Below are 14,175 nucleotides of genomic sequence, written 5' to 3' on the forward strand. Positions count from 1 at the left end.
CAGGGAATATTTTTGTGCTTTGATATTTGAAAAATAAAAAAAAAAAAAGAACACTAAACTCCCCCAAAACATCAAAAAACCCACCACCACTACTACCTAACTTAATGCTCCATGGTCTGTTAACCATATTTTTCACAGGCAAAATGTTCCCAAGAGGGATCCAAGTTACTGTAAGACCTAGTTTTCCACCACCCATTATCCGAAATTGTCAGAAGACCAAAGGCTGAAATCTGCCTCTGGACTCTTCCCCAGCTGATTGAGAGGTTTATCACTGGTATCACTGGAATGAAGATTTCATCATAAATCCTGTATGACTTTAGGGTGTGTAGATTAATAAAGGCACATCATAATACTCCAAAATTACAAAGCCTTTACAAGGAAGAGCTGAATATTCTTAGAGACTCTGGACAGATGGCAGGATTATACTATCACTAAATCAGCTTAGTCAAATACATTGTTAGTTCTCCAGCCCAATATTTGCTGTGTGTTCCTAATGAAATTGCTGAACGAAAAGGGCAATGGGCCAAGCTTGTAGCAAGTAAACACTAGAAATCTATTTTTTTCCAGGATCGATTTCCTCTGATGTGCTAGAAACTCTTACACAAATTACAAAATAACAAAGCTTCTCTTGAAAAAGCAGCTCAGTACAAAACACCAAAGATCAAAACCTAAGTTCTACTTTTTTGTGTGTTTACTATTTAATCAAATGTCCGTTAACCTGCTTCTTTATGACTATTCAGGAAAATCAGGAGGTCAGACTGACTGTCACAGAACCCCCACATCCACGAACGAGCACAATGGGCTTTCAGGTATCTAAAAAACAGGTCCCTCAAAGCTGGATGTGCAGCTTCTCTGCGAGGTAATCCCATCAGCAAGGGATGAATGCTCCACTTACCAGAGCTGCCATACAATGCTCAAGCACAAATTAATGCTTGCAAGAAAAGATACACAATTCTACTTTGGCTCTAGAAAGCAATTCTGGGTTCTTGCTAATGTTCCTCTTAAAAGCACAAGGTATCAAAAGCTGTCAAAAAATTATCAAATTTGTAACCAAGCATTCACAGAGAAATTTATTTTGATGGAAGACACACGCAGTCATATTTTACTAGGAGAAAAGATTCTCAAACATTTTTGCCTGCCCTCTGTGCAATGACATTTTTTCTTCCTTGTCACCATAAGGCTAATGCTCAGAAGGAGAACAAAGTGATTATTACTGTGCATGACAAGGATTGGTGGGTGCAGCAATTACTCCTCAATTAGAATGTTACTTTTGTTTACACTCAGCACGGATAAAAAAATGAACCCTAGTTAGCATATGCTAAATTCACATTTTATACTGTTTGAATTATGAGCACTTTAATCCAGGTGTGGCATTGCTTTTAATGCAAATTTATGACACCTCTTTTGAAATCCTAATATTCTGTGCTATTAAATAATGTTCTCATTTTCATCTCCATGAGAGAGGTGGTTAACTTTATGTGCACAAATACACTGAACTAACAGGTATACTCTTATTTGTACCAAAGAAAACACTGTATTCTTATAACCTATATATTTATGTCCCTGAATTATTATCTTAAATACAGTCAACATTTCAAGTTCCCAATGAAAAGGTTAAAAAAATTTATCTCCATAGACAGGTACTATAATTTTTACTGTAAATTGAGATTTTTAATCTGATAATTTTTAAACTCTGTATGAATAGAGTTTGCATACAGAGCAGACAAAGTCTGTCTAAGTTGATTCCTTCAGCGATTTATCACAAACTGAATGGTATTGAACAATTTATAGACCATTGTTGGGACAGGCTCTTTAATTCCTCTCTGACTCTCAAACAACTGTGAGAGGCTCTGTATATCTTTATATTAGCATACATACTGGTTAACTACATTAATCATACACACTGTGCTCAGTTAGGTGGGTCTTTTCAAATACAAGGTAATTAAACCCTCCTACATATGAATCACTTTGCATTCACAGAATGCTTTCTATATGAGCACTAAATATTTACAAACGAGGCTGGCGTATTTTATATAATCTTCACCACCTCGTCTGAGATGGTTAAGGAGCATTATCATTATGTACACAACAGTCACAGGCAGGTGCAGATTAAATAAGGTCACCTTATTCCTTACTCCCATCTTCCCATTATGGGTATGGCACCTGGACTCTGAACTTGACACACCACTCATATTGCTAGTTTGAAATAAAAGGTGCACCAATTCAGGATTGTTTACAGGACATTTTGCCAAAAAAGTTATGATTGTTATTAGTTAAGATTTTGAGAAGTTCACACATATTCTAGTATGTTTAATCAGGCCATATTCCCTTACACAAGAATCAAAAAAGTGAGAGGAGCTGTCTCAGCTGAATTCCTGATTCTGAAAAAACACAAACATCATCAACTTCAAGTCTAATGCTGCAACCCCAAAGGAATTTAGGAGCAGAAAAAGCCACTGACTCCTTCACAGACTCCTTCAAAATGACAAAGATAAAGAGAAGAGTCAATATGCTAATGGTCACACTGCTGCTTATTAGAGACATTTTAAAATGTCTTCCTCTTTCTCATGGGAAATTCTAATCTGCTTTTCTTTTCAACTATCAACAAAAAATATTTTGAAATACCAAAATTAAAAAACTCTTTTCCCATGGAAGGTGAAGTATAAGATATCCAACTGACTGTCACTAAACATTTTCATTTGAAACAAAAGCACTTTTACTTCCCCAGAATGAAGTATTCTATGTTTTGCTAAAAATATTTTAACAGGGGTTTATTATCTGTATTTTTAGTGTTAGAGCTTTTCATTACCTTTCTTCTAAAAAACACAAAGCAAAATTGTAAACACTATTTAGTATGCAAAGCAAAGGATGTAATGGATTATAATTAATAAATAAGACACGTTTGTGAACTGTGATTTTACAAATGCTGAAACTAAACCAGGATGCATTTGCTTAAACTGAACCACATGAAGAAATAAAACACACCTACTTCCAATCTGTGTGCTTACATGCATTAGGAATTACTCCTTACACTGTATCCTGAAGAAAGTACATGTTTGGATTTACTACTATTAATAATAGTTGCAAAAACCTGGATGGCCTTAGCATTCTGCCATTTGTAGTTGAATTAACTGTCCTTTCATTTTGTCTTTAAACCAGCCATTATCATGCACAGTTTATCTTTGCACAAACCTCTCAGTAACAGCAGTTTGTCACCTTCATATATATTATTGATGAGAAAGAAGACAACCCATCAATTAAGATGCTTCCCTTGTCCCATCTCCAGGCTCAGCCTGAGGTACTGATGGAACAGTTGAAGTAAAAACTTTCAAAGAAAGTTCAAAGGCAGCGAGAAAAGGCTGCCCTGCAAAGGACACAGCAATTGTATTCATTGCTGGAAAAGTTTATTTAAGGAGTACACTGTATTATTTACCCTGTATGATAATGAAAATTATACTGACTCCACATCTTGTTCAACTAGATGTTCTATCTAGTTTTTCTTTCATGGATTAAAGCTACAAATGACAAATGACAGTTCAAACATTCTTACAACACAAGTCACAGTTCAGGATCAGAAATACAGTCAAATAATGGTCAAGACATAAATGAAGCAGATTTAACTGGATTTGTGTTTCTACTGCTACCCCAACAAGACATCCAACAGTATCTCTCAGGCTGCAAAACATGGCCAAGTGATCCATTAAAGGAAATATTAAAAGTATCTGAAAACAGGATCTCTTAGGATGGACAAACAACCCTGAGATAACTTGTCTTCTCTGCTTCCATCCAGCCTCAGGTTGTCAATAATCACCAAGCCATTCCATAAACACTAAGTATTAACTCCATGACTATTAGTCCTTTCTGAAGTAAGCAAAACAAGAGAATTTATCCAATAGAAGTTACCTAAATTAAATATTCTACTAATACACATATATATAAAAGAAATAAGTATCACATGAAATTACACTGGCTGCCTAGTGTATCTCTAATCTTGTCTTTGAAAAACCACATAGCCTTTCTTTCCTCTGTTGCTGAAAATAAGACTAAATATCCCATGTTAAGACACATTTATGTAGCTGTCAACAGAAGTCATAAATACACTACACAGTACAACTTTGCAATGGTCACCACACAGTGTACCACATCTACACTATAAGTTAATGGAAAAGAGCTAAGCCAAACCAGCACTAGCAGACAATACAAAATATTTCTCTTACCTCCATTTCTGTGCAGTGTAAACGACCCGATTTATCTGTAACAGAAAAAAAAGTTTTCAGATTACGTAAAAGATTATGTGAAAAATAAAATGAAAAACTTGAGTCTTTTTTTTTCTGAGTAATTGTCAAATATTCTTTGTCTTGCTTGAATCACACATTTCAGTAATGTTATTATTATATATGTATCACAGAATTAACAACAAGAAGGCCCTACCCTTTTTATTTGGATCCTTCACAATACTCCCTTTTAAAAGGATGTGTCTTTAATGCCTGGCTTCATTATTTAAATCATATGACTGATGCTTGGCCATGGAGGGAACATGAAAACACACTGGCTTAAATTAAGGAGTAGCAAATAATTATTTTGAGAGAAAAAAACCAACATTAATTCATAAACCAGGGAAAAGCTGCTGTTCCATCTAATACTTCTGGGATATCAAAGAGTTTGACAACAACAAGAAGTTCAAGCAAATTAAAGTTGAAGCATTATTGCACTATTTTTATAAATCCCTCTTGTCAGTTCCTGCATTTCCTCAGAGTTCAGGAACATCACTTTGGAATTTGTATAATATAGAAAAATTAAGTTTCCAAACTGTTTCATCAAACTGAAATCTCAATTTTCTCAAAGACAAAACAGGTTTATGCGAAAGAGGATTGACAGCTTACCAAAAAGAAGACTGAAATTTCACAGCATTTTAGAAAACTTTCATGTTGCTAAAAGCAGCAAGTTTATAATTTTGTATTAATAATCCTTATCAAAGTAGGGTGAAGCAATTCTCACAGGATTATTTTCTGCTGGAAAAATTATGTTCCAAGGAAGTAAAGTATTCCACAGAAATCTATCCATTTGAAAGGGACAAGACTTCCATTTCAAACCATACAGAGAACTGAATTTTACTCTGTCTTAGCTCTTCAGCTGCATTGCACTCACACTGCTTGTTTGAAATGCGACTTTGGGCCCGATGGCACAGACCCTGGGGCATGTGTGACACAATCCGGAGTCCCCACATGCTTCCAAACTAGCACAGGCTGCATTCGCCTGACTGCTCCGAGAGTGGATGCCCCAGGATTTACTGCAATAGTTCAGAAGAGCCTGCGATTTGTAGCCATGACTGGAAGGCAACATCTTGAGTATTGTGTTCAGTTCTGGGCCCCTCAATTCAGGAAAGACATTGAGGTGCTGGAGCAGGTCCAGAGAAGTGCAACAAGGCTGGTGAAGGGACTGGAGCACAAGCCCTATGGGGAGAGGCTGAGGGAGCTGGGGTTGTGTAGCCTGGAGAAGAGGAGGCTCAGAGGTGACCTCATGACTCAGGGGTGACCCTATAACTACCTGAAGGGAAGTTCTAGCCAGGTGGGGGCTGGTCTCTTCTCCCAGGCACTCAGCAATAGGACAAGGGGGCACGGGCTCAAGCTCTGCCAGGGGAAATTTAAGTTGGAGATCAGGAAAAAATTCTTTACAGAGAGAGTAATCAGGCATTGGAATGGGCTGCCCAGAAAGGTGGTGGATTCACCATCCCTGGAGGTTTTTAAACTGAGACTGGATGTGGCACTGAGTGCCATGATCTAGTAAATGGACTGGAGTTGAACCAAGGGTTGGGCTTGATGGTCTCGGAGGTCTTTTCCAGCCCAATCGATTCTGTGATTCTCTGACTGTTTTATCAGACTGGTTGACAAGTCTAAGGAAGCTCAACCACCTGGTTGGCACTATGTTTGCACACAGGAGTGATCCTACTGACTCCTCATGTGACGTGTGAACAGCGTGCAAAACACTCAGCCCAAGGGAAGAGTCACCTGCAGAGAAAAAAAGCTTGACTTTTCATCTTGAATGAACAGGGAACATCCGTCTAATAGAGCGAAAGTTGTTTACCTTCCTTTTGAACTGTTGCCAATGTAAGCTGAATGCTTAGCACAAAAAGCAGAAGAGTGACTTAAAAGGTGGTTTTTGCATCACACATTATCTTTTCAAAAGGACTGATGCCTCTGGTTGATTCAATCTGAGACCCAAATAAGAGATTTTTTTTTCTGCTTAAAATGGTAACATTTTTATACACAGGAGAAATTTACTGAGAATGTTTTTTAACTACTCCTATATTAGGGGCTATTTTTGTGAAACTCGAATGACAGACAACCAAAACAATGTATCTCCATGTTACAAGATGATACAAGACTAATTTACAGAAATGTAGTCAAGATAGGGTTAAAAAAAAGCACATTGCCTTTTCTCAATAAAGGTACTATTTTTCAAAAAAAAATTACTACTTCAAAGAAAAGTAGTATTTTAAACGTATAACGATGTAATGGCATAGAGCAGGCCACCAATGTTTGCAATTACGGATAATTTAAAATATCTGGACTTGGATCTCTTATGGTCTAACGGAGCAGAAGTCAAACTGTTCACTAGGTCCTCTCATTAGCACAAAGTACTCATTGCTACACCTCAAAGCACTGCCAACAGCCTATGAAGATCTTTCAACAGAAGTCCTAAACAAATCTTGAAGCACAGAAAACAAATAAATCAGCCCAGACCTAAGCAAGAAAGACAAAATCTGAATTTCCGAAGGTTCAGCAAGAAACTTATCTCACAACTCCTTTGACAGGTCTTTGATTAACTTCCATGAAAGATGTTTTTCAAGGAAAACCACTCAAACTCTGGAAACTTTCCTTATTTCATATAAGGTACTATCAAAATTTACTACTGCTTTCAGAGCAAATCATAACTCACTTTTGGTTTATTATAAAAATATAGGGAACATCTTAAATTTAGTTATTTGTTCCTATTTACACCAACATTTTACAAAACAATAGTACTGTCATGATTGCATGTGCTGGGGCAGGAAGGGGGAATAACAAGCAGTTTAAGCCTCACACCTGTACAAACGCACCACAGACAGTACTCTAGACAGGTGCAAACTACTGAGTGACTTGCAACATTATAATATATGCTGTGTTATGGTAATTATTAACCATACCATTCCAGATGCCTCTGTACACCTTGAGTCCAGATGTACACTTAAAGAGATTTCCCCAAGGTGTTTGCAGGGACTTGTGGACATCCTCCATCAGGAATTTACTACACTTCTGAAGAGATCACTAACAATACCATTAACGCCCTTACATTCATCTATCACGGCTGAAATTCATTTATATGTAGCTTAATGGTCACACTTCCTTCATTTGCACTGGGAGAAAAAAAATTCCCTATAAGAAGTCATAGAATAGTCTCTCCCTGCAAACAGTATTAAGTGCTCCTCTGATAAATAGGTGAAGTCTTGAAAAATTATTTCAGTTGCTGTTTCTTAACATAAATGGAAACTTCTCCAGACTTCAAAATCATTCAACTAGATATTCATCTGTGGATTTTCACCACTCTTACTGTCAAAAAATATTCAACAATAAATTTCCAAGACAGCTTTCAAACAGCAGCTAATATTTCATTACTAGTAAACAGCATAACTTTGACTGTCAACTTCAGTTTATAAACAAACTACAGATTGGAAGATTATATGATTTTTTCACCCTCAGCTTGTTGAAATGCAAAAAATGAGCAGTTTTTGCAAGAAGAAAAGTGACGTATGTTCAAGGTTTCCAGTATTTCTGAAAACAGTCTTCAGAAAGACACGTTTGCCAGAAGAGACAATAAAAAAAGAAGAAACCCTAAACCTTTACATGTGTTTTTGATTCTCAAAAATTTCAATTTGAAAATTATTCTTATTTTAAACCATCCACAAGAGGTGTCATGACAAACTTGCATCAAGCACTAGGGAACACAGTGTCATCCCTTAAGGCAGGAACTTCCCGTACTGCTGCCAACAGCAACAAGCACACACTAAGACTGAGTTTTAAAAGCAAAACAGACAATTCAGTATGTTAGAATGAACTGACAGGGTATTTGTAAGAAAGCACGTGGGTACAGAGGTACAGGGTTGACGTAAGTGATGTGACACCACAATCACACGGCCACTGTTTCAGCTACAACCAGTTGCTCTAAGAGCCCTGCAGCTCAGAGCCTCAGAGCATCTCCCCAAGCTTCCTCTAGTGTCTCAGATTCCTCGGCTCACATCCACAGGCATTTCCTTCAAGACAGCTTCTTGCAGAATTAAAACATGAACACTGATTTTCTGGTAACACTGTGGCTGATGTATGCACCAGCAACAAACCTGAAACTCATTTTCTGTTAAAGATTAATACTGTAATTAAATGTCACAGTCCACTTCTGCAGGTCTGGAGTGAAATCAAGCTGCTGTGGCCACAACAGCAGAATTCAAGCAGCCTTCAGGAATGACAGACACTGCCTGTATGTACTGGAGTACAGTGGTAAAGGTGGCCAAAGAAGGAACAGAGGGGCTAACCTAAGGAAAGGGAGCAAGGAAGAACGTGAGAGTCACTAACTCAACTGCCTTAAATCGAACCTCTTTAGTCACGCTCCCAAATTAACAGTAAATTGAATTTGTATTGGCTTTCTAGCTTTTATATCTTCAACAGGCACTGCAGCTACAATAATCTTTTCTCTGCCCTTAAGAGAATGAGAAACTCCTCTAGTGAAAAAAGAAGTTCAGACTCATCTGATTGGATCATCTGATTGCAGAAACAGGAGTTTTGGTAACTTTGGAGTTACCAATAACCAGAGATTTGCTCAATCTGAAACTGGTCAGATTAGTTACCAAATCTGACAAATTCATCAATACAAGAGTCAAGATGAGTACCAATAAAAGGAAAAGAAACAAAAGAAGAAAGAAAAGGTAACCAAGCAATACAAGAAAAAAAGATGAATATGCAAAGAACAAGATTCATAATTGAATGAAGTGAGAGGAAAATACTGATGTAAGAGGAGTAGGCCAGAATTCTGTCTAAGGAAAAGATTACAAAATAAACTGAGGAGGATAGTGAATACTTGCATGATGAGGAGAAATAGGAAAAAAAGTGAAAAAGACAGATACAGGGAAAGTGTAGCTTATGAGTAAGACATCAGGATGTAGGGAAGGAGGTCAATGAAGAGAGAGAACATGAGGAAATGGATGGCAGCAGACTGGATAAGGAGAGGCAATCAAAGACCCTGCAGAGCTGCAAGCGCAGAATCCCATGTTTTTAAGAAAAATACTTCTGCTTTGAGAACCAACATAATCCTTTAAAATGTAATTAGAAGGTAATGAGAAATGAGATGAGTTCTCAGAGCTTGTGGCTTTTTGGATGTGACCCATGATTTCTGTATCAGCCTGCAGCTGATGACTTAGCAATTATATGCCTCATTTTTCTGCTTGGAAGAGGAAAGAGAAGGAAATTGTAAAACTTTTAAGAGAATACAAGGAAAATTCTTAGAGAGATTTCTAGATCAAAGGCAGTCAAGACTTTTCTTCCCTGTGTCAATCTTTTTTCATGCCTTCATTTTTCTCCATTCAACACTTCACAGAAGTTACTTCTCATTTTGTACAGTCATAAGCAATTTTCTTGCACATTGCACAAAGCAAAGGTAATGAATGACTAAGAGGTCTTACGTGTTAATACTCTGTTAAATTTTGTAATAAAAATATTTTTAAATTGCTAGTTAACTAATCCATGCTACCTTAGTGCTACCTTCTAAGATATAATTAAATAATCGCTCCTGGTCTTGCCTCATTTCTACTCTGCATGAGCCTATGCTCACTTTGTTATTTTTCTGTGTTCCACTGCTCACCTTCTTTAGTAAACCTGTACATTTTCCTGTGGACCACATAAATTTTTGTTGCTCTGAGAAAATACTGTGGTAAATCCACATCTCCGAGTGCTGCTGAGCTCCATTCATACCTGCCAGTCTCTTCTGTAGATGCTTAAATATAGATACTACACTCACTGTCCTATGACCTGCCAAGATACCAACCCTTTCCAAAAAAGTGTGAATTTTCAGAATTCATGTGTCTCAACTATTTTTTTTTAAATTTTCTGTTACTCTAATCATAGTCTATTTTTTCCTGGAGCTACACAACTGCCTGCTCATCCAACAAGTACGTGTGCTCCTGGCAGGATTCTGACTCCATTTAAGTCACCAGCAGTTTCTTCCATCCTGTTTGATAGTTATATGGAGTTTCAAGCAGGTTACAGATTTTCTAAACAGATAACACAGCACGCTTAGATCTCTTAAGAACTTTCGCCACTCGTTAATAAACTCTCTCAAGTAGATGAAAAAGCAGTTCTCTTAATTCTTCTCTACCTCAGTTATGTCTTTGCAAACTTGTATTTACACTGGACAAAGTGACTCATCTCCTTTTGTTCCTTTTAGAGTCCACAGTGATAAAACTCAGTAACACACACAGCTGCATGTGCCATGCAAGCTAGTTGAAGGTTTTATCAGGAATAGGACAATATTCTTTTTGTCTCCTTACCAGATCCAGTGCTGTGATGGTGATAAACTAATTCAGAAAGAAAGAATAAACACTCCTCAGTTTCCTTTTAAAAGGTACTAAGAAAAAGCTTAGCCAATTTTATAAAGTCATTTAAGTCCATGTTGGTCATTGCCAACATGGATCCAGTATGTTATGTACCTTTAATCCTCTTGTTACCTGCAACATACCTGCAGCACTCAAGGGAAACACGCTCATGCTCAGGTAAGGCTTATTCCCAACGCTGCTGCCATGCGGGTCATTGGCACTGCCTGTCACTCGGATCGCGTCCTGCTCTCTGAATCATCCTGTTCGAGGCACTCTCCCGCTCTCTCCCTCTGCCACATCATACGTTGCTATTGTCTTCATTTTCAAAGCTACTCTCATGCTACTCCTGTCTAACCACCACCTTGCAGTGGGTACTCTGGGGTAAACTATCTCCTCCAGCCAGGCCTGAAGCTGGACTCAATCACGCTTTGTTCTTTCTCAAGCGATGCCCCACAGGACATGATATTAACTCTCTGAAATATCATGGCACATGTCTCATTTTTTACTCTACTCTTCAATCACTGTTAACAATGACAACTAAAATTCCATTTTCCTTTCTACAGCAACATTTTACTGCACTAGCAAAAAAACCCTCTGTTAAAGTACAATGTGTTGTCTTACTTGAAGTCATTATTAATATCAGGAGCCCACAATTCCTCTAAGTTTTTCTTTCAAAGTTCTTATGTTTTCCTTAGGAAGTGCAGTTTCCAGACAACAAATCAGACTTCATTCCTTCACTGACTACTTACCATCTTCAACATTTCTCTGTACAAATATAGGTAACCAAGGTCACCTATCACTGCTGGCAATTTCCTTCCATTTCTTTTGTACCAGCATTTGAAATATGCACTTTTTAAAAGCCAAATACATTGTTTTGTTATGCTGAGATCTTTTCTTTTTTTATTTTGTCCTCCCCTACCAGAGCTGCCTACAATAGGACCTCCAGAACCTGCGACATTCACAGAGAGCCCATGTAACCCCTCATGCACAGGATGCATCAGCATAAGCCATGATTGGAAACCTTCCAGTTCATGCTCGTATACTGGGAATCACACTGATGACAGAAAGCCTGCCATAAATAAGGCCTAAGCTTTCTTTTTTCACATATCAGTAGAGCAAGCAGAGATAAAAGCATCAACTCACCAAGGCTCCGCTGTGCTGTCTAGTATTATTTTCTTTCTACCTTGACTTACAACATTAACATAGCTATATAGATATCTATCTTAAAACTCCTGTGGGATACAGTGAGGCACAACACATCAAGCCTTACTACTTTTAAATACAGACGTTTCTGAATATCCTTGAATTAAATCTAAACTTAGAGCATAATTTAGTCAGCATTCTAGAGGTACTACTTGGTTTAGCAGTATTCATAGCAACACCTCTTTTGAAACTTTAACAGTAAGAAAGGCTACTCTCATCCATCATCTTTAAAAAGGGTCAACGAAATTAGAAGGAAAGTGTCAGTACAATCATTTTCCTCTAAAAATCATGCCTATTTTCCTCTTGCTCCAAAAGATGAGAGTGCCTTGATGCATACAAGCTGAATTTGCATTTATTAGTCCCACATTTTTCTCCACATTGACTTCCAATACCTGGGCAAGCAAGAGTGTAAGAATGACACAAAAGTCATTAAAACTGCCAAGACAACATAAACTATTCTTCTCCAGCATGTCTCACCCTGAGCCCTCCAAGGCGCATGAAAGCCACCGTGCAGTCAACTCTTCTGTGATCTTTTTGATTTAAAGCCAGAATACTCCACACATTATGCCCTCCTGCTGAATGCCTGGCAGATTTCCAAGAGAAAAATCTGCATCGTACTTGCTTCTGATAAGACCAGCAGTAATTTCCCTCTGTGCTTTTTCTTCTAGAGCTGGAGAACAAGGCAAGAGAAGGGCCACTGACACTACCCACACAGGCATGTCTTGGGAGGGAGAGGGGAGGCCGAGGAGCACCACATTCATACCAGCCTTCAACAGCCAATGGCTGGAAGTCAGCCCAGCCTGGCATTCAAAGTATCCATCTTTGCCCCTTTCTGAGATCCTCACAGTTGTTCCTCTTAAGGAGCTTGGTGCAATGCCCAAAAGCAGTGGCTGCCTTTTCTAAATCTGGGATCTGGCACTAACAAAACAGACAGGGAAAACTCTCATTACTCTCAAACCAAGACTGCTTATCCCCAAAACTGTCCTGTGGGAAGTGGGTGGCATAGCCAGTGAGCTGAACAGCAAGAGGCTCTTACCTTGCTTGCAGAAACAGCTCAACCCCAGTAAAATAGACTCCTGTGCCCTAAGGTATCCTGGTGCTGCTAAATGCTGCACATGAGGTCTACTGCCAGCTCCTGTGCGGGTTTTCTGTCCCTCTATCTATCATTTCAATATTGATTCAAGTTTATAAAAGCGCATCGTACATGTGGTTCTGCAAGAAGAGAGCTTGGAGGAGTCAAACCACATGTTTACCCCAAACGTTTTAGCTCGTTCAACAGTAATTTCTTATTGCATTTGTCACTTTAGCAGGTGCCACCGGTAGCTCTTTTTGTATAAACTGCAACTAACAAAGAGATGGTTAAAATGCCTATTAGTCTAAATACATTCTACACTATATCTCCAATTTAGTTGTGGGTATTTCTGAGCAACCCACATTTCTGTGGTACTCAGGTGTCAGGCAGTTAAAATGATCCATACTAACATGACCAGAGTGAGCATAAGGTTTGCTCACAGAAACATCGCTTCGTGAGCGTCTCTAGAGCAAACTCCGTGATGCGGCTGCGTTTGCTCCTGACTTCGCCCGAGCTCCACTGACAGGCGTGACTGATCACATCGCTCCTCACAGCCCCGGACAAAGCCCGAATGTTCGCTACCCAAAGACACCATTCTTCCGGGACTCCTTTATTTGCCCACACAGGATTCTGTTGTTTACTGAAACAGAAACTAACAGCCAATATTTGTTCCTGCGAATTATCCGAACCTATGCACCAACCTACAGCTATACATTTTTGATGTATTGATAGAACAAAACAGTTTTACGACTCAGAGATTTAACTCGCAAAACCCCTATTGCTCTAACAAACCTCCTGACACGGGCATTTAAATCTAAATTGTCTGAAATACAAAGGCAGGAAAACAATTAGCAGGAATCCTTTCTGGTCCTCCTCTTCCCAGGGGTTCAGGTAATATCAATGGCAACATGAAAATGCACAAGAATGGAATTCTCATCCCTAATCTTTTTACTTCTGTTCAACCAAAACTTTGGGGTTTTTTTTAAAAATATAACAAAATATTAATAGATCACACACATAAAAAAAGAAAGATCTGAGAATCAGTCTCTGGTTTTGTTCAAGGACTGGGACTCAATTCCAAGGGTGTTTTTCTGCCCTGCTATCAGTGAAACTCATCTTTATTTCCTATCTTAGGGATGTTTTCTTCAATTTATATATATTGTTACATGGAATTTCAGGTATTGTTCATGAACTGGAAAACTGTTTCAAAAGAAACTGCTTTGGAAAAGTACCATCAGTTTCTACATAGTTAGTACTTCTTTTTAAGAGAACTTCTAATTTG

The 14,175-nt window shown here is 38.3% G+C and overlaps 1 protein-coding gene across 5 annotated transcripts in view; it reads right to left on the bottom strand.

Annotated features, from left to right (window-relative positions):
• The window catches only part of SPIRE1 (spire type actin nucleation factor 1), a 127,984-nt gene that overhangs the window by 110,863 nt on the left and 2,946 nt on the right, over positions 1 to 14,175 (bottom strand). For all 5 annotated transcript variants that reach the window (XM_071554858.1, XM_071554855.1, XM_071554857.1 and 2 more), the window contains exon 2: positions 4,218 to 4,252. In XM_071554858.1, the coding sequence (XP_071410959.1) occupies positions 4,218 to 4,252 (35 nt within the window). The remainder of the gene's footprint in view (positions 1 to 4,217; positions 4,253 to 14,175) is intronic.

Source organism: Pithys albifrons, chromosome 4 (genome assembly GCF_047495875.1).
Source record: "Pithys albifrons albifrons isolate INPA30051 chromosome 4, PitAlb_v1, whole genome shotgun sequence".
Lineage (NCBI taxonomy): Eukaryota > Metazoa > Chordata > Aves > Passeriformes > Thamnophilidae > Pithys > Pithys albifrons.